The 26643-nt window shown below is 36.4% G+C and overlaps 1 protein-coding gene across 1 annotated transcript in view; it reads left to right on the top strand.

Moving 5' to 3' along the window:
- Window positions 1–323: 323 nt before the first annotated feature.
- ltk (leukocyte receptor tyrosine kinase) overlaps window positions 324–26643 on the top strand; it is a 49154-nt gene continuing 22834 nt past the window's right edge. The window contains exons 1-9 of the mRNA XM_079853495.1: window positions 324–443; window positions 13811–13903; window positions 16948–17097; window positions 17281–17506; window positions 19638–19780; window positions 20049–20189; window positions 23035–23184; window positions 24582–24682; window positions 25569–25729. Coding sequence (XP_079709621.1) covers window positions 389–443; window positions 13811–13903; window positions 16948–17097; window positions 17281–17506; window positions 19638–19780; window positions 20049–20189; window positions 23035–23184; window positions 24582–24682; window positions 25569–25729 — 1220 coding nt within the window. The 5' untranslated portion in view covers window positions 324–388. The remainder of the gene's footprint in view (window positions 444–13810; window positions 13904–16947; window positions 17098–17280; window positions 17507–19637; window positions 19781–20048; window positions 20190–23034; window positions 23185–24581; window positions 24683–25568; window positions 25730–26643) is intronic.

The raw sequence follows: 26643 nt of genomic DNA, 5'->3' as shown, positions 1-26643 counted from the left end.
AACCCAAGGGAGCATATGAGACTGACCTACCGTGACTAACCAGCATTAGGCTTTAGTAGCAGGAGAGAGAGAGAGAGAGAGAGAGAGAGAGAGAGAGAGTGTGTGTGTGTGTGTGTGTGTGTGTGTGTGAGAGAGAGAGAGAGAGAGAGAGAGAGAGAGAGAGAGAGAGAGAGAGAGAGAGAGAGAGAGAGAGGCGCTACAGCAGCAGCATCAGCATCATAATGAATCACAGCAGCTTAAGGCACGAGAAGCAGGAGCCGCGAGACTGAATTGGATAGTTTCGGAAAGGCGCTTTATCTGTTATTATTGAGCTTTTTCAGGAATAAAATTGAGCGGAGATTAGGCTAACAGTAGCCTACTTTATCTCCAGGATCCTTTTTAAGGAGCCATGGATTATTTTACTCGACAAACTTTCTTAAAACTAGCTTTTTTCATCTTTACAGGTGAGTATTGCTATTTTAATTTGACCTGCAGGTTTCTGGCGATGTTAAACATGTCCAGACGTTTCGATAGATAGAAATGCATGTAGAATTTGATGGTTTTAAATGAAATCCACTTGATCGCAGGGGATACAGAATCATGAAACCGCTAATCAAGTGGCAAACACAAGTGGATTTTTCATTTCACGATAATTTTTAAGGACGGCATGATATGTTCTTTCTAAATGGTGCAGTTCAGCTACACTTTGAAATTAAGTTGATTTATTCCGAGCCATAAAACCTTTTGACTTCTCAGAATATGCTGGCCAAATTTGTGGTGTCACAGTAATTAAATAAAGTACCCTAAGATTTAGAGTCCTCCAGGGAAGAAATGATGAGGAGATTCAGCTGTTTTTGTTGAGTTAAAGACAAATTCTATTGCTGCACTTTTGCTTTGAACTTTTATGGGATAAGTTGTCACAATATAACCTGTCATTAATAAGCCTTTATAGGCATTTAAACAGTGAAACAATTCATAAAATATCTAATGGAACAAAGGAAAGAAAAATATTATTGTGGCCAACATAAAAAAAAAAAACAGTTGTGGTCAAAATTTAAAACACAACAACTTTCCCAATCGTACGTTTATTAAAAAAAAAAAATAATTAAAAAAATTAAGAGAACGCAGTTCAAAATCTACATTCATTATTAACTGCAGTTGACTCTTGTCTGAATGTATGTCAGTGTGTTTTTATTGTGTTTACTTATTCAGCCAATAAAGCAAAAATAAATATTGAGTTAGTTTGAAAAAAAAAAATCCAATTCAAGAGGGTTTTGCATATAATCTGTCTATGGGTGTGATATTTAATCTAATCCTGCTCATTAGAACCTCATCTGTCCTGCTCAGTCAAAATGTCCTCATCAGCATCACAGATTATCAAGTCATGTTTATTGTGCCTCAGGCAGGAGTATGGCAAGAGAATTTATGATTAATGTAATGAGTTTGTGAGGTCCTTTTTTATGTAATAGCAAACAGATTTCACCTCTAATTAGCAATCTGGGAAGAGTGGTCCACATTAGCAGTTTTGGTTCATGTTTGGACAGTACGCCATTTCTCTAGTGTTCAGCAATTTAGCTTTCAATACTGTATATACATTATCTGTATAACATATTTATTAATGCATTCATTTTTGTTTCTTTATTAATATATTTTTGCCACGCACACAGACTATCAGTTCATTCTGCCGTCCTTTGTTGTGCCGAGCTTTTAGCAAGATTGAATGCACATATGCCGGACTGAGGAAAAACTGAAACCCATTTTCAAGTAACTCAAGTCACGTACAATATGCCTCTAGCTTTTAACATTCTCCTTCTTTTTCTCTAGTGGTTTTCGCTATTCTGTTTTCAGTTTCCATCCATTTATGTTTCTTTCCAAGTCAAATTAAATAACGTCTGATTCACTCAGAAAGGACCCAGAATACTAACAACTACTTACTAAAATGTTAGTATGCTTCTTCATGAACATTAAAAAAAGAATGACTTTATAATCAAAATGTCCATCCAGTATGATTATTTCATAAGCAAAAATAAAGGGAGGCAGACTGGTTAAAGCCAAAGCTATCATAAAACTAGCCAATCACATTACAGCTTGCCAGATCAAGCAATATGAAATATGCATTAGGCAGTCAGTGAGAGGACTGCGGTCGGTCTGTTGGCCTGCCGTCTCAAGCTGGGACTAGTAGAATGCTGGACTCCACCCCTCACAATACATGTTGACCTAGATGGCAAGGTGTTTTACCAGCACTTTAATTAAGGTATACAGTATAAAAGTGTTTTTTATAAGGGCAAACTGTTGCTATACTATAGGGGACAGTTGGCCACCTATTTGACTAGATGCATCTGATTGCTAAAGTCATAGCATGAATCACATTGGCCAATCAAGGAGGCCAGAAATAACATGTTGAATCGGTCCCTCACTGTTCAGGGAAATCAGTGGAGAAACCAGAGAAGATAACTCTTTCAGTCTTTGTTTTTTCCGCAAGAAAGTTTGAGTTAAACACAATTAAACACACGAGGCCGTGAAAGAGAACTCGTGAGATGTATGAGAATTTCTTGAGATTAAAAACAAAAGTCTAGCAAAAGTGAGGAGAATTATACATGGAGTCTTTGGTGGAGTAGGGGTGTATGACGTAGTTTTTATGTAATTAGGCACCAGGGAAACCGTGTTGGTGAGTTGGTCATTTTAGAAAAATTTATTATAGCATCACCCTGATTCCTTCGACAAAAATACAATAGGATTTTTCCATTGGCTTTTGGACTATTGGATAAAATAGGCTATATGTGACCAACAAAATTGGATGATTCTTGCACATTTTGTTCATCAATGAATACAACTTTTTTGAATTTTGAAGCCTAAATAATTGCTAGAAGTAAAAAGTTAAACGTAGGCTATAAACAAATTACACCACGGTTGCATGACTTCAACAATACCACCATTAAGCTTCTGACAACTCTTTCAGTCTTTGTTTTTTCAGTTAAACACAATTAAACACACAATTATGAGAACTATTGAGTTTACCTGTTTAATGTCACCGATAACCTCTGTAGTGCCATATAACTCGTTAACGTTTGCCTTTTTCAAGTCAAGTCAAAGTTATTATTATTATTTTTCAATCAGAAGGTGGTATTACTGATGTATTTTATGTTGTAGAATAAAATGTAAAAATAGATCTTATCTCAGGCATTTAAATCCATTGAAAAACCCATTGACGCTGGAACCAGAAATGTGCTAAAATGCTAACTCGTTTACTGGATTTGTCCTACAGAAATACGTCATCCCTGCAGCACTCTATAAACCTGGCATTGTGTACTATTATTGTTGGCTCTGTGACAAATTGCTGTTATGTTCCTCATTTGTTGGATAAAAGCATTGGCTAAAGGAAATAATGTAATTGTAAATGTTATTTAGGTCTGATTTAGATAACAATTTTGCCTTGTGTTTCTCATAAAATTCATTATAAGAAAATAAAAACAGACACAAATGAGACAGTTGTTGACAGGAGTGAGAATATTGAGCTATAAAAATGTATGAGATTGAGTGTCTGGCTTTTGATTGCATACTTGACAAATCTGAGCATTGAATGATACACTGTTGAGATCTCTAGAAGAAGAAAAACGATGAGATTAATAGGTCCTTTTACTCTCCATTTGTCATTGCTGTTTAGGATGCTCAGCTGAGATGTTAAAGAGATCTCATTTGTGATTTTTCTTCCCTGTGTTTGAGATCAACCTGAATTTGTGCTAATGAAGAAGACAAGCTCAGCCTTGTCATGTTTATCACTTCAGTTTCTCACATTTTGAATGAGCAATTTCATCATTACTTTTTGCTGTTTACTATTTGGCATATGAGACTCTGCTGACAAACAAAAACCATAGCAGTGACAATATACCCTAAGGTGACATCATGGTGACAGTATCATTTGTGAAATGCTCCAGCATACGTATAGCGTTAAATGTCTGCAGCACGGTTTCCGAGGAAACTGTATTCCCACACCTTCAATTACTGAAATGATAATATGTCGACTTTGACTTATATAGGATTTTAGATTGTCAATGTGAAGTGGGTGCTTGTACATATAAGTGGTGCTCTCAGCATGACTTTAGAAAGTGTGTTTGGTGAAATGGACTCAGGAGAGAAATGGACTCCTTTGCCAAGGTAGCTGCATGATCATCCAGTAATAATTACAGGTCTAAATCTCTAAACACAGATCAATGTGTTTTCTGTTAGCATCAAACGTTAAAGAAGCACAATAAGTGTGTTGTAATGTGCATCACTGCAACGTCACTTGCAAGCAGAGCATTTACTCGGCCTACATAAACTGATAAAATCTAATGGTTCACAGTCACAGTTATTATAAGCTGTCAAAGATCACAATCATCTTTGGCTCATGTCCAAGTTGTGTTGATTGTCTGTTCATCTTTTGACCATTTGATGACGAAAATAGGTCCTGAAACTCTTGAAAGTGAAGTTTTTTCTTTCTTGCATAACCTTCAGAAAATCTCAAGAGGACTTTTAGAAAAAACATCTAGAGGTTACACTAACTGTATATAAAATATAAAATGGTTTTTTTTTTCAACTCTGACTGTTATCAAAAATGAAGTATACTGTTAAAAACCCTAATTTGAGTGTTTGTTATTTTCTAGCAATAAAAACGACAATAGACTAAAATTTACGAAAGAATGCCTAAATTTATCTCACTTAGTAGGTAGCTATCTTGGGACCCTTGGTAGTTGATAAACTTTTCCATATTTTATACATTGTATACATTTTTAAATCTTTGTTAATTTTGCTATAATTTGTAAAAGGGTTGAATATTTGAGCTTAGCGAATTCATTCAGTACAACAGTGTTACAAAATTTTAAACAATGGAATTGAACATGCAAATTCGTCCCCGCCTCCATTCAATCACACACGCTCGGATTACCTGCTCCATTCAGTCAACTGTAGTAAATGCTACACAATGGCAAGTGGAAATATTGGTTTAATTCAGCCATATACCGTGCTGGTCAGAATTATTTGCCCCCTTGGTAAATATGATCAAAGATTGCTGTAAAAAATAAATCTGCTTTCTTAATATTTTATTTGAAAAAATAGTCTTTTTTTTTCTTGTTTTTTTGATAAAATATCAAAAGGATAAACAATACAGATTTATTTTTTTACAGCCATCTTTTATAATATTTGCCAAGGGGGCAAATAATTCTGACCAGCACTGTATCCTTGAACTAGAAACTGATTCAGAAGAAGAAGAGGAAGAGCGAATTATACAGACAGGCCCATTTCTATGGGGGTGCTTGAGGGTATATTATATTGACGAAAAAGATTCGGTAAACGCTCCAATGCGTATTTGTGTCTATTTAAAGCTGTTTATAGCTCTGAGAACACATATCATTTATAATATTGCATATTGTAAATCTGCACCCTTTGTGCGCTTTCAATTTATAATTTGAATAAAAGTCGACACATAACGGTAATTGATATTATTAGCCTTTGGCTTGACTACATCAAACAGCTAATAATGTGTTGCTAATGTTACACGAGCATTTTCCCATTTGTCAAAAAACTGCCTTCTAAAAATCAGCATCCTCAGAAAAAATGATAGGAAAAGCCCTGCCCCGCGCGTTGATGGGATTGGCCACATATTTGTGACTGTAGGAGTTAGGGGCGGTTTCAAACTGCGTTTTTGGTACACTGCAGTTATAAGGAGAAAATACTCAGCAATGGTGTTGATTGATGAATTTATGCATACAAAGACATATAAACAACATTAAGAACATGATTTTCACCACAGGGTAGTCTTAATAGTATCTTTCATAATAGTTTAAACATATCGAATAGTGCTCACTGTAAAACAACATGGGATTTATGCCTCTACAAAGGTCACCAAAGTGTCTGTGCAGTGTCAGAGAGTGCTTGTAACATTCACACAAAATGAGACTAAACAGTCTCATGAGGACTATTTGATTTTATGAGGGTAATTATTTTGTTCCCTCTTAATGTCTATCACACCTACTACATAATAATGAACCACTTTGATTTCAAAGCTGTTGTGTTCTGTGGAGCGGCAGACCAGATGGGCTTGTGTTTTTAGACAACTCTTCCCCCCTGATGCTGTCTGGCGACTGTTTTGACTTTGTCATGTGTTTGACATTTAGTTTGTGACATTCAGTGAGTCAATATTAAGTTGGTTTTAGAGACCTATGGCTCCCTAAGAGCAGAACTGAAATGTGGTTGTTGTTGCATCACTCCTGTCCTGTTCAAACGTGTCAAATACATCCTTCACACCACAAAGAACAGTAAATCCCTTTGTTTGGCTTGACCCAGACAGGGTAACCTTATATAGTTGATGAATCACTGTATGTTTTTGACATCTGGCAGTGTAGATTGTTATCAGCAGCTCAGATATGATCTGGTTAATTATTGAATGGTTATGAGGAACATTCTGTGTCAAGCGATATTTTATCTGATAAGGATTCCAAAAGTAATTAACGTGAATCTTTTCGAAGAGTTGTGAAAGGACTGCAGTTATACTAAATTGTGTCAGGAGATGTCAGAAGCAACACAAATGTCACAACGTGTATCATTTAATTGAACATAAAAAAATGACAAATAAATAAAAACATTTCAGAGTAGATTTTTTATGTTTTCTAAAAAATATTAATGTCAAAATATGGTCCAAAACAGCAGCCTAGATCATTTAGTTATGAATGAACCAGTAATAATAATAATAAAAAATAAATAATATTCAGTTATTTAGACCTGATGTTTAAAATTTTAAATTGTTTTTGCAAGTCTCTGCTCACCAAGTCTGCATTTAAATTGAAATATTGCTATACAATCTAAAATAACTCTTTTCTATTTTAATATTTTGTCATTTATTCCTGTGATAGCAAAGCTGACTCCAGTCTTTAGTGGCACACAGACATCCTTCAGAAATCTTTCTAACATGCTGATTTGGTGCTCAAGAAACATTTCTTATTATTATTATCAATGTTGAAAACAGTTGTGCTGCTTAAGATTTGTGTGGAAACCGTGAAACCATTTATTTTTTCTTTTGGAAAAAGAAGAATGTATAACTCATGCTTGAAATCACAATTGTCAGTCTTACTTCCAGTGATCAAAACATCAATTGCTATCATGTTAGGCTACATCTACATTAATCCGGATATACATTTGAAAATGGTGTTTTTGTTTCAAAACACTCTCCGTTCACACTAGCGTTTTCAAGTGTTTTCCAGAAATTTCTCATACACAATGTAACGTCAGAAAAAGCTAAATTCACCTCACTGCGTATGCGTAAAACTTCATAAAAGAGATGATACAGACGGAACAGAAAGTTATCACGCTATTCTTTTTAAAAGATCATTTTATTTACCAAAATATCTCACCATCGTCCGTCCAGGTCGCACTCAATCACTATTATATTATAGTCTAAAACTCAACTGCCCTCATGTTTTGCCACAGGACAAAAGAATTGCAGGACTGTGATATGAGGAGTGTAGAAAGTAACATTTCTTTAGCAACAGTGTGAAAGTGAATAGCACTTAACCTTTATACAATACTGCTATAAACATCTGCCGGTACAATATGCGTCACATGACTAAACGTGTCATCGTTTTCGAATACCTCCGTTTTCACAGTTCATACAACGCAAAAACGCAGTTTTCAAATTTATTCCCTTGGGAGAGCGTTTTGAAAAAGCTCTGTTTTCGCAGGACAAAGACACCGTCTCAGGACGTAAGGATAAAACAGAGAGATAAAGATGTGTTTTCAAACTAAACCGTATTAGTGTGGACAAGGCCTTAATAACACACCATCTAGTATTAACGCCTTGCAAAAACAAACAATTGATGCAGTTAGAATAAAGTTTGAAGTGTTTAACTTTGATGGATCTTCCCTCATATATGGTAAGGAGTCTGTTCTGCAATGATCTGGCAACAAGACAAAAGCCTGAATGAAAACAGACTCTCTCCAAAGTGAAGGGACACAACTGCTATCATGTGTGTAGTCCTGCTGTTTTTTTAATCTTCTGATTGATTTTAGTCCAAGCTGAGCTGGATCCCATGATAGACAGTGTGGCTTGAACTAAATTATTTTGGAAAAACCAAATAAAAATGCATTAAATATGTAGTAGTAAGCATCGATTTCAGATTCAATAAATAAATAATGTTGTTTCTGATTATGTCTTCAGGTTCACAGACAGAAATGTACAATTAAGTGGTACAATTAAGTTTGATCCTTTAATTCTTTCATTGGTAGCTTTTTCAACTCTGTTATCAAAAATTAAATGTAAATACTGTTAAAAACCCTAATTTGTGTGTTTGTTATTTTCTAGCAAAAAAACAACAATAGACTAAAATGTACAAAAGAATGCCTAAATTTATCCCACTTAAAGGAGAACTCCGGTCAATTTTAACATTGAGCTCATTTTTTTGTACATTTGGAGTGCTGTCAATACAGAGAACAACGACAAAAATCGGTGTTGCCTACACCGTGTTATTCTATTTTTAAAATTTGCACCCTGTTGACTTCAATGGGGCAAGTACTAAACCTGCTTTTAGCCTCTTAACATCCTTGATGTGTCATTACAAGTGCACAGAAAATGTGAGTGATTCCTTCTGAGTGAACACGAGTGAGTCTGACTGCAGTAGATGTGAAAGATATGTATAAAAATGATGTTATTTAAGCCAGCGCAAATACCTGTTTACATCCTGTTTTTCGGTTGAAGTCCAAAGTAGTCGATTGCCGAGTTCACGCGCGTGATCATAGGTAACTAAACCTATGCGCGTGAACTCGGCAATCGACTACTTTGGACTTCAACCGAAAAACAGGATGTGCAAATTTTAAAAATAGAATAACTCGGTGTAGGCAACACCGATTTTTGTCGTTGTACTCTGTATTGACAGCACTCCAAATGTACAAAAAAATGAGCTCAATGTTAAAATTGACCGGAGTTCTCCTTTAAGAGGAAACCATTTTGGGACCCTTGGTAGGTGATAAACTTTTCCATATTATATATTTTTTTTGTATAAATTTAAAAATCTTTATTTTTTTTGGGCTATATTTTGTAACAGAGTTGAATGTTTGAGCTTAGAGAATTCATTCAGTACTACAATGTAAAAATAAATAAATGGAATTGACTAATTTGCATAATTAGTCCCCGCCTCCACTCAATCACACCAGCTCGGATTACCTGTTCCATTCAGTCACATTTGGCATTCAAACATGTTTGCTCTGTGTATAATCACACAGATATTGTGGTACATCAAGCAATGGAACTTTTTGTTCAACTGTATATACCAGCATCAATCGGATTTTGAGTTTTAAATCTAAAATCGATCAGATGGCTCTTAGTGTGTCAAATAATGCAAAATCTTTCCATTATAGTTCAATTTGTATCTCTTCTACTCATCTAAATGGCATTACTCAACACCCTCAATGTCTTAAAGTTCCAGACAAACCCAAAATTATGCTCTGTGATCTTCACAAGTGCTACAATTAAGCTACATTTATGGTAAAAAAAAATATGTGCTGATTTTGTGTTGCATTAGTGGCTTGTGAACACAGAGACAGGCGGTTGGTGCAATAGCTGTAAATGAGTGACCCGTGAAAACTTTCATTAATAACTTGCATATGTCTCTTCTGCAGGGTTTTTGTTTATGAGCTTCCTCATAAACACAAATTTGCTCATGCTCAAACTATTGCAGTCATAGTCTTGGTAGGAATGCACAGAAAAGTACTGTAAGCTGTTTTTTTTTATTTCTTAACAGCTGTTAAACATAATATTCAGCAATGGTGTTCAAATACAATAAGAATTGCATAGAAATCCCATAGTTTTATTAAGGATAACACAAGCTGATTTACAAAACCCAAGTGACCGATTTGGAATGCTCAACATAGACAGCATTCACGGCGACTCAATTGATTTAAATGAATCTGATGTTAGCATGTCGCTAAGCTAACAACAGTGGTTACTCTACAATAAAAACACTGCAAGTTTCATACCTCAAATCAAACTCTTCAGTTTAAAGGGTTAGTTCACCCAAAAATGAAAAATTCATTTATTCACCATCATGTCGTTCCAAACCCATATGACTTCTGTTCATCTTCGGAACACAAATGAAGATATTTTTTATAAAATCTGAGCGATTTCTTTCCCTCAATTGACAGTCTAAAGTTGGTTGTTTTGCTCATAACTGGAGTTAACATTTCATGACCCCTTTAAACCCATTGAACGTCTCAGCTCCTTCACAGCATCTGACATTAGCCTCCGGTTTCACAGACAAGGCTTAAGCCTAGTCCCAGACTAAAATGCATGTTTGAGCTGTTTTAACTAAAAGCACCTGGCTTGCACTGACATATCTTAAAATAATGACAATGACAAAAACAAAAACATTGTTTTGTCTCAAGATGCACACCAGTAATGTTAGGATTTAGATGTCCTAATTAAACTAAGGCCTAATCCTGGCTTAATCTAAGCCCTGTCTGTGAAACCAGGCTTAGGTGTGAGGATTGCCTATGTGCCTCAGCTCAAATGGAGAGTATTAAAGGGTTAGTTCACCCAAAAATGAAAACTCTGTCAGTAATTACTCACCCTGATGTTGTTCCAATCCCGTAAGACTTTTGTTCATCTTCAGAACACAAATTAAGATATTTTTGATGAAATCTTGAGAGCTGACTCACTCCTTCATAGGCTGCTAGGTAATCGATATCTGCCATCCCAGAAAAGTTAGTAAAGACCTCGTTGAATTAGTCCAAGTGACTACAGTGGCTCAATCTTAAGTTTATCAAGCGGCAAGAATACTTTTTGTGTGCAAACCTCCCCAAAATAACAACTTTATTCAACTATTAATTTTCTTCTGTGTGGGCCTCTGAGTGAGTTCACATAGTGTAACAGCGCAGCGCTTCTGGGTTGTACGTCAGAACGTAGGCTCATTATTGGCCAGCATCACACACATGACCAGCGTCGGCCAATAGTGAGCCTACGTTCTGACGTACAACCCAGAAGCGCTGCGCTGTTACACTACGTGACTACGTAATTACTGACACAATTTTCATTTTGGGGTGAACTAACCCTTTAAGATTTGACATTATCCTCTCAGAGAAAGAAAGAGAAGGATGAAGCTCGGATAAACTTTCAGCGGATGAGTCAGCTGAGCACGCTGTGCTGTGTATCATGTCGGTGAGGAGTGACAGCTCTTCTCTGAGAGTGTGCGCTTAACGAAGCCCAGCTGTCACATGTTCCTATTTGGCCCTAAATTGGGCAGAACAGGTAGGCCAGATGCCATGCTTCACCAATTGGATACAAATCAGAGGACTGTCACACATGCAAATCGAACAGAGAGCGCTCTCTTGGCAGAGCGAAAAAAGTGCAAATAAGTTTGCTGAAGGATGGACCCCCCAGATGAAAGCAGGTTAACTTGAGGTTACAACTAAGAAATCTTGTGCCATTATACAGTATAGAAGTGCATATGAGTGATTATTTAGTCTGTGGATTTCCATATAATGGCACAAGATTTCTTAGTTTTAACCATCACTTCGAAATCAACTTGGTTCATATGGCTTATTTGCTCCTCATGTGTAGATATTAATTATTTCATATTTCAATAAATCAGCTAACTGCATGGAACTTCATCTTACAGAGCCAGACTTTTGATCATCAGTGTAGCCCAAGCATCAGCATAAGTCTGGTCCATGTTGTATCTTAGTCTGGCTAAAAACTCAAACTTCCAGAATCGTATTTCTGTCTATCCTAAGGAACATAACAAAATCACCTATACACTGATTTGATACTTTTGTGGTGTATGCTATCTTATAAAATTGGTGAATTTTATATATTGGTGTATCAAATATTGGTGAAATGCCTATAATAGTGTTCTGTTGTGAAAACTTGCATGTACTTGTAGTCTAACAGCATTCCCCACTATCGATGTTCAGTAAACTAGGCCCAGGCAATGGTCGAAATGTTCCGTACTTTTTTTTTTGTAGTCAAGACTTATAGTGTCTACAGAAATTGACAAAAATAAACCCACTTTGATATTCACTGGACTGGAGTAAATAGTTGTGTACAGTTGTGCTTGAATTAAACACTAATGTCTTTCAAAGAATCAGTGTCACTAAAAGGGCAGAAATTTGCAAATCCAGCAATATTTCTTTATTGGATGTGCTCATTGTAGCAGAACAAAACGCTGTTTGTTTGTTTTTTGCAGTACTAATAGAAACATCTGCACTTACACAGCCTAACTAATCTAAGCTTTATAGACTAATTATAATATAATAAATAATATGAGTTTTAAGTTTTAGGAGACTTTTGGATTTTGACTTTAAACAGCCTGTGCTTACTTTCTTTAAACATATTTGATGTACATATATATAGTTTTTACTTATTTATATGATCGTGTGCATCTGGTTAATACAGACCCTTTTTATTGCAAGATTTTTGATGCCAGTGTAATTTACTGGAAATAGGATGTTAGTTTGTGGTTAAATATATGAGGCTTGAAATTTCGCTAACTTGGCCATTTTAATGACCCATCTTGCCAGCTGCAGTCTGTTTGTATATTTAGCCAGTAAATCACATGATTTTGTCACATGACAATTTCCCCATTGGCTATATTGTTGTGATTGAGCTTTTGTCAGTCATGACCTTTTAACCAATTGAGTCTTTACATAGATGTGGTCTCAGTCCCCTTTGTTGATAAAATTTGCCTTGTTGGTTTATTTTAAGTTTCCATACTTGAATCAATTAGATGAAAAGAAAACCACTGTATCAATCATGTCATTTATTATAACATCATGTGTTTGATTTGGCATGGTACTTTTTTGTACCGTGTTTTGCTCTTGTGCAGAATATGTACCATGACCAGTGATTGGTCAAGGAATTGGTCAAGGAATCACTTGCAATTATATTGGTTTTAGATTTTTTTTTTCATATGCCCCAAAAAGTATGTTTACAGCATTTAAATTTCTCAGGGTTTGCTAACAACATGTTTATGTGTCATATGAATCACCCTGCATTCAAAAGATTCACGGATATTTCTGTAATGGCTTTTTAAAAGGGTATGACAAACTGATTGTTGTACTGCGTTTTTTTCGCGAACCTCAACATAATATTTTTTATCTGAACCTTAGTTACTGATATGTTTGTTCTAAATCCTGCTTCATGCCTTCCCATCTTCATTAGCATTCTCTCAGAGGCTTTTCCTGTTAACTCAAAACAGTTGACGCCATTGAAATCAAGGGAATATTTTATTGGAAGGAGAGGGTGATTTTAAGCCCCCTCAAACAGATGTGGTTTAAGTCCAGGACATGAATAGTGTACATCAGCGATTGTGTAAGACCCTAAGTGTGGGTCATAACTGGCAAAGAATATTCATTACTGAGCTGATTTTGGCACACTATAATGAGCTATTGCCATGATAATGAACTTTCATCAAATGCTTTTGTTTTAATAATGGATCAGACTGAGTTTGTCCTTTATTTATTTAACTTTGTTATGGCAACCTCACTTAGTGTCTAGATTTTAAAATTTCAACAAAGTCCTATGGTAAACAAGAAATTGTATATAATTGATTTAATTAATATTAATGGGTCTTGCTAAATCTGTAATTTTATGTTTTAATTTGTTTTTTACATAAGTATAGTCGTGGGTGCTGATGAATGAATGTTAGCTGATAAAATAAGTGTTTTCTGACTGGTAAAATGCTCAGCACCATGCCCAGCTGTTTTGAATAAATGCTTCATTGATAAAAGACAAGAACTATGCATAACTTTGGCAAAACAAGGACTTTCTCTGATACTGTGTTTGACCTTTTTTCTTCTTGTCTTTCCTCAGTTGTCAGGAGCAGTTGTGCTCTGTTGGAAAGAGCAGTAGAAGATCCAGTGCATCCAAATCCTCTCGACTACAGTCCAGTTGAACACGTTGAACGTAAAGCTGATTATTTATTTGCTCTCTTTTCCTTCACCAGTTGTTTTGCAGTTGTTTTCTTCCTTTTTGTTTCACTAAATGGAGTTTGTCATTGCAGTCACCACATTCAACTGAGAAGAAACATTGATCTGGTTAAGTATTCCACCCGCTCGGGGCATTTCTCAGTGAGATGTTTCAGTTGAATGTCAGAGCGGCTTTGTGGTTTCTTTGTTGTCTTTCTTCATCAATAGCCTTACATGATTCCAAAGACAACTTGTCTGTGTCTTTCCACTGGAATGCCTGATGACAAACCGAAAGCCCTCAAGATATTCCCTCTCTAGTCCAAACTGACATACCCTTGCCTTAATTCTTTAATTTTATTATAAAGTTTTGCATTTTTGGATGTATTTTAAAGCAACAGGGAGTAAAAAACAGTGTAATTTCATTTTTCTTGAGGGCATTCCAGCAATTTCTTCCCTAATCTGTTTACAACCAAGGCCACTTTTTCTTAACCCTTTTAATTACTGACATATATTATTTGAAAGGTTAGTTGTAGGGGATTCTGTGTATATACTTTGTGTATCTGTAGTTACGCTTTAGTTTAGTGTCCAATTCTCACTATTAACTATGACTTTAGGTATTGGGTAGGTATTTAGGTATTAAATATATATATTTACAAATCAGCATTTTATAATGGTTTCTGGAGGACTGCTGAAAATCCAGTCTATATTTTAGTCTAAATTTTACAGAAAGTTAATAGGAAATCAGGACAAACTTTCTGTATAATTTTATTTATTTAATATTTGTTAATATTTGTTAATATTAATATTACTAATATTTATCTAAATACTGTATAAGAGCACAATGTAGCTAAAAAAAAAAATCCCTGCAAATGAATTATATGTAGGATTTGCATCACTTTGCAATTGCTGTGTTAAAATGTTTTGTGTTTCCATATAGTTGTCATATTCTGAGTTTGTTTTATTCATGTTTGTATTCTGTTTGATTTAGTTTTCCTCCTTTGTTCTAGATTTTTTTTCATTGCTTCTTGGTTAATTGGTTATGTTCGTTCAGTTCCCTTCATGATCTGTTGCTGTGGTTTCTCATTGTTTTAGTTCTCAGTTCAGGTGTTTCTCATTTGATTACCCTTGTTTGCCAGCTCTATTTATTCCTGCAGTTTCAGTTCTCTCATTGCCTGGTGTTAGTTAAGGATAGTCAAAGCTAGTTGCAGATAGATGCATTTCAGTGTGTTGAGTTGTTGTGTTATTGCATTTCCCCTGTGACTATTTGGATCATCTTTTCACACTCCGTCAAAACAGTCAGCCTCTGGAGCAGTATGTAGAGAAATTGCTACAATGTTACCATCTGGTGAGCTGGAGCGCTCATATGCTCAAGGCCTGTTTTCGGGAGGATTTTTTCTCAGTTTCTTCCTTCCGGTAAATGTGGTACTTCCTTGGTTGATTATATTAACTATGTCCTCTGGTTGAATGGTTCAGATTTTGTTATTGAGGAAATGTATGAGGACAATACATTTTGTCATCCAGTCCCTTCCCAAAAACTTTTGAGCACTCCTGCTCACTCCATGCCTGTCCCCGAGCCCTCCACGGACCTTATCGTTTCTTCTCCCGAATCCGCTTTTGTGAGTGAACTTCCCAAGTCCATTCCAGTTAATGAAATTCCAGAAACCATTCCAGAGGGTAGAATCCCTGGGCCCATTCCAGTGAGTGAAATTCCCGAGCCCGTTCCAGTGAGTGTCGTCCTGTCTGCCCTGGCGTGATCTAAGATGTGGTCCTTTCCATGTATGTTGCAGCTATATGTGTGTCTGGGCCACACACACATCCCTCCAGTATTCTGTTCAGGAGCCCGCTCACCCCCCAGAGCTCAGCCAGGAGCCCACTCAAGCTTCAGAGCCCAGCTCTGTGTTCGCAGCACAGTTGGATCCAGCAATCACTTAGTCAGATATAACATCTGCTCTGGTATTGACGGCAGTTGCTGTTATGTGTGATTGGGCAGCACACATGCCCGTATTTTCTGCCAAGAAAATTTTGGCGGGATGGGGTAGGATGGCTATCCCCTCAGGGCCACTGAGGGCATTCTGATCTCCAGTGTTCCTAACCCCTTCATCACTGCCACAAAGGCCGTTCCATGTCCCCTCATCACAACCACAGGGACCACCCCTGTATTATCGGTTCCTCCCAAGCTCCCTGACCTACAGTACCAGCACCTCCCTGGCTCCCTGTATTATCTGTTCCTCCCAAGTTCCGTGAACTACCAGAACCTCCTTGGCTCTCTGTATTATCTGTTCCTCCCAAGCTCCCTGAACTACCAGAACCTCCCTGGTTCCCTGTATTGTTGGTGCCATCCTGGAGACTCACTAGTCTACCTGTATCACCCTGGTCGCCTGTCTATCACCTGCCACAACTCCAGGACACCTGCCCTTTCCCTGGTTGGACACTTTTCCTTTGTTTTTGGCGCGGAGTCGCACCTTCTGTTCTAGTTTGTTGTCATTGCTTCTTAGTTAATTGGTTCTGTTTGTTCAGTTCCCTTCATGTTCTGTTGCTATAGTTACTCATTGATTTAGTACTCAGTTCAGCAGATGTTCCTCATTTGATTACCCTTGTTTGCTAGCTATTTTTAATCCTGTAGTTTCAGTACTCTCATTGTCTGGTGTTTGTCGAAGATAATCACATTTCATTGTGTTAAGTTGTTGTGTTATTGCATATCCCCTGTGACTACTTGGATCTTAGTTTGTTGATTAAAGTTAACCCTCTTTGGACTCTAGTTTCCTGTGCCTTTGTGTGAGTGTTCAACACAGCAGCGCCAGACAATAATCTTATTCAGTGTTTATTACTCGACATTTGGCCAGATCTGCCTGCGTGTTGCTGATATATATATGTTATTCTAACTTCAGTTCCACATACCCAGACATATTAATCTTTTCTCTATTTTGATTAGTATTTCTATTGCAGCTGATCCTGAAATTGTTTAAGTCATTATTTTGCCACCGGAGTGTGAGTTGTGACGTCCCTTTTACCCTCTGATAGTGTTCCTTCATCCTTCCGCAGTTTCCTTCTGTGATTTTGAATCTCCATGTTCTTGGACGTTATCCAATCACAGCACTGGAGGGGACTGGTATGTTACATCACCACAGCAACACAGATCCAACAAATGGGGCGTCCAACCAATCAAAGATTATTCCACTGGGAAATCTGAAGGTATCAATGATAAATTCCATTCATTATATTTTAACACTCAATTCAGAACAAACAATGACTGGCGGACCCCATACAGGAGCTCTGAATGAAGGCATATATTTTGCATAAAACATTTACAGCTACATTTTTACATTTTATGTATAATCATTGGCAGTCTAGTAAGAGTTTACTGTCTTTCAACAGGTCATTTTCTGTTACTGAAGCCCACCTCAACTCATTTTGCTGCTGGCAGATGTAGTTTCCACATGACCAGTCCTGTAGTGCTCAGCAGTGGGCCACTATGTCATCTTCGTCTCGCCCGTTTCCAACCGGAACCATTCACAGGAAACGTATCTGCCTTTGTGAAGCACACTGACAACTCTGTCATCAAACCAATAGCCCTTACAATCAAGGAACAAGGAACTGGAAGGTGAGATACAGCTTCAGTTTTAATATATTTTAAGATGTAATTTATTCCTTAAGGCCCATGATCCTTCAGAAATCATTTTAATATGCTGACTTGCTGCTTAAGGAACGTTTCTTATTATCATTGTTTAAAACAGTTGTGCTGTCCTGGTCTGTATTTTTGTGGAAACTGGGATGCATTTTTCCCCCCAAGAAGTGTAGTACATAATTTATTTAAAACAGAATTCTTTTGTAACATTTATTTTCTGTCACATCAATTCAATGCATCCTTTCTTAATATTAATTTATTTCAAAACAAAAACTCTGATCCCAAGTGTGTGTTTGTGTGTGTGTGTGTGTGTGCGTGTGTGTGCGTGTGCGTGCGTGTGTGTGTGTGTGTGTGTGTGTGTGTGTGTCATACAACAATATCTAAATGTCATGGTGATGTCGTGATGGATATATGATTGACAGATCATACAATGAGAACTGACATTTTGCAGAGCCTCTTCTGTAAGTAAATTAAAAAGCAATGACATATGCGCTTTACTTACACAAAGAATAGTATAAAGCAGCATTCTGTACCCATAAGAAACCAATGCTAACCAAAAGACTTTTTGTTATGGAGATGTAGTTGGTATTGATTTTCTTATGCTGGGCACATCACGAACAAGATGGATGAAAGCATTTTGTTTCTAAAACTAGGACCTGATGTTTCTTTTGGCATAATTGGTTCCGACAGAAAGCTAGAAATAGATGGTGATGCAATGCAATTTGGCACGAGCTAGTACGTTCATGACGTAGCTAATATACTTTTACTTTCTGCGTTTGGCTGTGTGGATCTGAGCCTAATAGAGGTTACGCCATGGAATGTGGTGTATTATACAAATCAGTCATATACCTAATAATCCCATCCAACTCAGAGATTCATGTTTGGTACACAATGCATTAGCTCTCCACTGTGTACTTAAGCTCCTGTACATTTAGTGAAGCACTCTCACATGCAGCTGTGAAACTCATGTATGAATTTTTGACATGTAATAGGAGTTCCACAATGCCAGCTTTTCTCATGTAGTTCTTTAACTCAATACTTTGTGTTGATCTGAGGTTCATTTTCTGTAAGCGGCAATGTTAAGAATGAAACAAATATGTAAAACTGTCAAAATTAAACTCTTATCACTTCAGAATATTAGATGCGGTTGTCTCAGTGTTGAAAATGTATTCTTAGATGTTAGGTCATCTGCTGTATCTCACAGCATTTGAACATTTTCCTAACATTCACATTAAGGTAACATTCACATTAAGTTGAAAATATTATTTCTCTAAGTTCCCCTAAATGTTTAAAGAGTTTAATGTTTTAAGAGTTTAAGGGGCCGTTCACACAGAACACGTTTTTACATGTCACTGCTCTGCTTTTCCATAATTTATCTATGTAAACATGCGCTAGGCTAGTTGGACATGTCTTTTGCAGCGTCTCGTGCATGACACGGCATTCTAAAAATTCTCATTCTCTTTTTCCATAGTCAACTGGCTATGTTTAACCGCAAAAATGCATTCTCTGTGAATGACCCTTAAGAATGTTTTTTTTTTTTTTCTTGATTATTCTAATTCTCTGGAAAAGTTTGCACAATATTCTGACCTTGAACATGGTGCTATGGAATCAATAAACTAAAATATGATGCTAGTATACTATGGTATATTCTATGCTTCCAAACATAGCCTTGCTTTTCTATAAAATATATAGTTGATTCTGACCTCTGAACATTACAGAGCTTAAAAGCAGGGTTAATCTGCAATAACAAGCTTTTTTTTTTCAGCAGATGTGCAGATCATTTCTCTGGAGCCCCGCACATGACACAAAAATATGTATATTGTGGCCACGAATTAACAATTAGTTCCCACGACTTATTAATAAATCAGCACATTTTACTAATTCGTTCCCTCGTTTTAAGTAAACCGTGCGCATGATATAATAATGCATGCCCTTGATTAACGAATGTTTTAGTTGACTTGTTTTAGTTGAATCAAAGTTAGGGAACGAATAAGTCCAACTTGGCCACAATTTACTAATACGAGAGAACCAATTCTTAATTTGTGGGAAGTCGTTTATCTAAAATTGAATGATTGTGAAAAAAAGCGTTTCCTTTTTTGTGGCCCAGGCCACGGTGGGAGGTGCTGGAGGCTGTGATTGGTCAGTTAGATGAGCCCTTCCAGGTGACAGTGCAGTATTCTTCCTGTAGCAGCCATGAAGTCGGATTTCTGGCATTTGATTCGCTGGAGCTGAAGAACTGTGACATGATGGGTAACAGCTCATTAATTGTTCTCTAATATTATTCAACTCAAACGTGTGTTAGAGTTACTGCACGTTTTACTTGCACGTAGGCCGTCTGTAGAGCATTTCTACTTTATCACTATGATATGGAAACTGTTTAATGTGCCCATAGCGTTTTTTTAATTATTCAATTTTGAATATTTTTAAAGTATTCAAATGACTGCACTGGTTATTGTTGTTCTATCCTTATGTGGCACTTTTGAACAAAATCATGATGGTTTTCTGTGTTTTTCTGCAGGAGATGATTATTTGAATTTGGGTTCAGATTGTGAAAAATACTCATCACTTCATTGTCCTTCTGGAGGCTGCATTGAGAAGCGAAGAGTGTGTGATTTTCATACTGACTGTCCACAAGGAGAAGATGAGGGCTTAATATGCAGTGAGTAAAATGAAAGACTTTAAATATTTTATATGAAGATGCGTATCAGGCTGTCAGTAATTGTGAACACGACACTCAAAATTTGAGCCTCTTTCACAGTTTTATGCATTTTCTGTTACTCACATCAGACCATTTAGTTTGTGCAGAGCTCTTAAGTCTTTTAAAAAGACCATATTTCATTTTTTTTTTTTTTGTGATTTCAAATGTAGAGAACTGGCTGCATCCCACCAGTCCATTAATTTAATTTATGATAATCGAAACATTTCTTTGAAAGGTGGCCTTTAAGCCATAAATCCTTGTAAGATTTGTGAGATCATTCTTGCCAATCTGCATTTCGTTGAGAGTGCTCAAAAGTATGAACAGCAGTGTGACAGGGCGATATAAGAGGGTGCCGTTGAGTAACTGGCTGGCTGTGTGTCACTCAGCTGTATTAAATCTTACGGCCATGATACATTTCTAATCCTTTCCCTGGAGGCGTTGGATTAGCAAACCTGCTCTGTCAAAGTTTTCCACTGAGTAAAGAAGTACACAATGGACCTGAAATGCATTCGTGTGTGCTTCCCTCTTGGAAAAATATTTGCATATTTATTGATTTATTTAATCTTCATTAACATTTATACTATGCTTAGATGATTTATAATTGTCTGTGTACAAAGAACTTGTAGATGTATTGTAATATTTGGCACACAGCACTTATAATCCACAAAGATAAAAAGATGAGAGCAAAGACTCTTAAAAGTAATCTAAATGTACAGAGTCTATTCAAAATTTAAGATTTATCTGCTACACACATTGCATAAACATTCAGTTAATTATATTAGAGTTAACAAAAGAACCCTATTAGCTTGATTACCTACTCGATTAGCAAGAAAAAGCAAGTAACACCCATGTGATGCTGAATAATTGAAACTGCAGTGACTCTGAAGACTGGAGTAATGACTGCTGAGAATTCCGATTTGCCATCACAGAAATAAATAATATTTTAAAATATATTAAAAATAATAATTTAAAAAAAACGTATTTTACGCTCTCATGTTGATTGAAAAGCTACACACGACACGCGCACAGAATGCTATCTTATTAGTGTTTATTGTCCTCCAAATGTTGTTTTAGAATGTTGTGGTGGAATTCCAGTGAGAAAAAGAAAGTCATTTCTATTCCCAGAAGAAACATAAAACAAACACAACAAAACTATATAAAGGCTATTCACCTTAGCACATTTAAACTTTCATTAATTTGATACGAAGAACAGTCTCTAGTCTTGGTCTGGATCAAGGTTTATGTAAAGTAACGTGAAAATAAGTGGGGCAGTCTGAAATCTGTCCCAATGGCTCTCAATATGAGCAGTTCCATTTTTCACCACAAATGTACATAAGAAAATTGTGGGGCGCTGTAGAGCTGGGCAAGGCTGCCGCGCTTAGCACCCTATTTTAAGGATCTAAGCTCATGGTCTATAGCGCACAGCGAAAGTGCACTTAGGGCATGTCCAAATCCACTTTTGCTAGTTTAACGACGGGAAAAATCTTCGCTGTGCCCTGCTCATTATTCTCTTAATGAGTAATGGGTGTGTTTTGGGCGTAATGTGCAAAAAAAAGAAAAAAATCAGAGTGTAATTTCCCATTCTCTTTAAAAACCAGATGCGAGGTTAAAGAGCGCAATAAGCATTGTGTACACGCGTTGTGGAACCACCTATAGGCGCACATTAATAACGCGCTCTTTAAATAACAAAACAAAAATTGACTTTAGACCAGGTTTCAGTTGGTCAATGGCGCAATCTATTTCTGTTGCCTCAATAGCAACGTGCCAACAATGCGCCTGAACACATCTCGTTTTCAGACCAGCACGCCCATGGGTGCACAAATGGGCGCAAATGCATTTGCTATTTAAATAACGTGACGCAGGACGTGAAAATGATAACTGCGTCAGGCTGAAACTTGCAAAAAACACTTGCATCGCGCTTGGCTCTGCATTGCACCGGGTGTATGATAGGGCCTTGAGTATCATCATAATACATGTCAACCGAAGCCATACACTAAATGATGTACCCTGCTCACTTTACGACTTAAAATGATCTAGAATATTTTGAAAATATTTGTTACAGAATGCTGAACACATTTACAATTTATTATTGATTTAATTTATATAGTTTATATAGTCTATGTTTTGGATGAATATTTCTGCCCCACCTGCCCTTACAGACGAGCCGCGGCGGGCGGAAACTTTTGATATTCTGTGAAGGGTTTCATAATTTTGACAACATCCTAATGAAAATGATCAAAGCAACTCCCACTAAGTTTAAGCTTATTAATTACATCCATGACATTATAAAACGTGTCCTCTGGATAATGAATCTATCATTTAGTTAAATCTGTCCTAGCCAAGTATCCAGAGACCATATTAGCACACATTAGTTGGAGTCCTGTCATATCAGCTGTCATTTTAGGTGTGTAATATTTAAAGTGTAAAGCTAATTGAGACACAATCTGCTTTTATAATCTAATCTCGTAAAAGTAAAAGTAGTAAAGATGTTGGAATTATGTAATACTTGAATAGTTTCAGTACTGTGTCTGATTGCTGAAATTCAGGCCTATATACTGTACTTGGACTTAAAATTACATTGAACAAACTGGAAGAAAAAAAAACTTCACCAGCTTTGTTGATTTAGTGATCCTGATAACTACATTTTAGTGGACCCAAGGGATAAATGGAAGCAGAGGAATAAATGGAAGCACTCGTTTGATGAGCTTTGAAAGCTCTGTTGTTTTAAAGCTCTAATGTTTGCAGACACGATCAGCTGTATTTTACGAATTTGTTAGATGTTTCATAATTTGCTTTGTCTTTGCAGACTCTTTACCTTTGGGTTCATACTGTTCATTTGAGATGGGCTCCTGTGGATGGTCAGTGACTTATACACAGTCCTCTTGGAGACTAGTTAGTGGACAACAGCTGACTGAAGATGCAGATCTACTGGGCACAACTCTGCAAAACACTCAAGGTAAATGTGAAACAACATCCATTCTCAAATGTGGAAGTATTTTTACATTTAACACAATTATATAAACAAATAATTTGCCAGTATACAAAATGTTTTGGGTCAGTAATATTAAAATAATAATAATAATAATAATTTTTTAGAAATTTCAAATGAAATGTGTAAATCGACCTGAAGATTGTCTGCATAATGAACTATAAAATACAGAAACACTGTAATGAATATTGTGAATAGAAATACTATTTAAATATATACAGGAATTATCTTTTAAATGTACCTGTTCCCTTAAAAAAATATTAAAAAAGAAAAGTCTGAATTTTGCCACCAATTCGTCCCCTTGGAATTATAAGGTTCTATCTGACATTTTTGTCAAAATTTAGTTATTCACATATTCTTATTCTGTGATCACTTCTTTACATTATGTGATGTTGTTTTTTAAGTTGTGTACATTTTGGAACTTTTTATTTAGAAAATAAAAAGGTTATTTCTACACAGTCGAATGGAATGCAAAAACTTTAAAGCTCAATATCTCAAAATTGCTCAGAATGCAGATAGAACCTTATAATTCCAAGGGGACGAATTATTGAATGACTAATGCTATCCATTTCTTAACGGCCATTCGCTTGGGGATACTTGATAATGTTGCTAGTCAGGACCCCAACAGTAACTAAGATAGATATGTTATGGATGGTTCACATCAAAATGTTTAAATAGCTTACACTTCCAATCCAATTAAGAGAGTCATGAGGTGATGTAGTTGAAGAAAACGTGACTTTAGATGCTTTGGTTTCCATGTTTGCGAAATGACCTTTTTTTGGCAAAACTGTTCTCTCTACTTTAATACAACAGCTTTGAGACAGGAACATAGGAGACCCATGTGTATAAAAAGACCATATTTTAAATGTCTGTTCACATTCATCCTAAGCAAGACAATCCTTTTAGTTATGAATATCACCAATGGGATTTTCCATGGCATGAGAATCCAAAATGTTTAAAGGAGAACTATTTTCATGATGAGTTAATGGCATCTGTGATTTTAACATGATATATTTAAGAGGAGTCGTAAGGATTTACAGGCTATAGGAGAATAGTGCTGTATAATGTAGCTTAGTGTGATGTATTTGTAGAATGATGCAAGAATGATGATCTCAAATCCACAGAACAGGTGTCCAAGTCCAGTTTATGGCTGGGTAGTTGCATTCCAACTTGTTAAACTGAAATGCACCCTTTAAGAAAAAAGTTTGCGTGAGAAACTCTACCTTTCTATAAGATTGTCAGCACTGTGTTTAAAAGCCCATTCTGGAGAGGTTTTTCAGCCCTGCCTATTAAGCTTTTGTTTTGCAAGCTGTAGCACACCATATCTGAGCACTCCATAGAGTACTGATCCTTTCTCGCCTCAGGGCACTTCCTTTTCCTAAAGGTCAGAGGTGATGGTGATGAAAGTGAGGCGTTGGTTCAAAGCCCAGCTCTCCCTTCAACTATAACCAATCAGGACTGTCAGGTAAGTTCAAGCTGACAGTCAAAGGTTTGTGAGGAATATTAATGCTGTGTGAGTGAACTACAACAAATAAATATTCATGATTGTATATCAATGATCTCAAATTCACAACTGAGACAAGACTTGCCTTATGTTCTAATGATTTAGACCTACACCACCTTTCAAAAGTTTGGGGTCATACGATTTTTAAAAAGGTCTGTTTTGCTCACCAAGGCTGCATTTATTTGATACAAAGAAAATGCTAATATTGTGAAATGTTATTACAATTTAAAATAACTGTTTTCTATTTGAATATATTTGAAAATGTACTTAATTTATCATTTTCAGCAGCCATTACTCCAGTCTTCAGTGTCACATGGTCCTTCAGAATTCATTCAGATATGATGATTTGAAGACACCTTTCTTGTTGTGCTTTTGTGGAAACCATGATACAATTTTTCAAGATTCTTTGATGAATAGAAAGTTTAAAAAAGAACAGCATTTATTTGAATTTGAAATCTTTTGTAACATTATAAATGTATTTTCTGTCACTTTTTCTGTCACATCAATTTAATGCATCCTTGCTGAATAAAAGAAAAATTGCTGAAAAAAAAAAATCTTACTGACCGCAAATTTTTGAATGGTAGTTTATGTTTGACTATCCACATAAAATGTTTTTTACTGTGTCATAATATTTGGTTTCTGAGACTTTGATTTTTTGGCAGATTCCAAGTTAATTGTCCATGAAAACAGGGACACATCTGTACAGAATATCTACAAATAGCTTACACAGAGTAATCTTACATTGAGCCAAAGTTTCAATTTTACACTTGATTTTCCATGAATAAGATATTATTCTGAGACATCTGGTCTTGTAGCAGATGCTCAACTGCTGAAGTTTTCTGTGCAGTTGCAGTTCTCTCTGTACCTGTATGGGGACTTCAATGGAACGGTGCTCCTGTCAGTGGAGGAGAAGGGAATCTCAGCACCTACGCTTATGTGGAACAGAACCGGACAATGGAAGGACGCTTGGCAAGAGATCATTCTGCCGATTACAAAGATCTTAAATAGGTGAGATGAATAGATGAATGGGTAAACAGGGACCATCTTGTCCCTGTTCTGGGGTAAAAGAAAAGAAAACACCCAGGGCCTGTCATATGATTAACAGAATCATTCATCTAAACTTTAATTTTAAAACTCTTTAGATTTGTCAAAAAAAGGGATTTCAAATTCAAGTATTCTATTTAAATATGCATTTTGACTGTGATTTGCGAACCCCTGGGCATTAGTGAGGGAACTGAAGGGAGTTTGTGAGTTGATAAAACCTAAAAAAAGATTACATTTGTTGTGCCTTTTAAAGATTAGGTGGTGTACCTGCATATCATGTAGCCATAAACTGGCGTCAAAGAAATGGCATTAAAATATCAACTTAATTTAAGGTGGTACTTCAATTAAATATTTGGGTCAAAGCTGACAAAAAAGTTTGGGAATCCCTCACAAATCAATTAACAGAATCCCTGCCAAAGGCTGCATGTACACTGCAGGTCTTGATGCCCAATTCCGATTTGTTGACTATATCCAGGCTTTTCTTTTTTTGACGACTAGCTTACATCTTCTTTTAGAGTGACTCATATCTGATATCTACATTATACACTTGTCTAAACATCCCAAACTAGACGTACTGACATGGAAAAGCTTAGGCCGAAAAGGAAGTGAAAATGGCGTGATTTGCAATGGACGCAGATGAAATTATACTTTATGCACCACATTCAAAGGTCAGCAAAACATTGGGTTGAGCCTTCGTCCTCCATTGCACCATTGAAAAGAGTCATGTGATTGCAATTGGTGTCCACCTGAGTTGACGTCATTCGCCACCGTCACTTTTTCAATGACGTGCGACTCGCCTTGACATTAACTATCCAATCTGTCCGCTATGATTGGATATTTGATGTGAGACTTCATTGCTGTTACTTATTGTATTTTGC

The sequence above is a fragment of the Squalius cephalus genome, assembly GCF_949319135.1.
Source record: "Squalius cephalus genome assembly, chromosome: 20".
Taxonomy (NCBI): domain Eukaryota; kingdom Metazoa; phylum Chordata; class Actinopteri; order Cypriniformes; family Leuciscidae; genus Squalius; species Squalius cephalus.
This window is presented reverse-complemented; position numbering and strand designations above follow the sequence as displayed.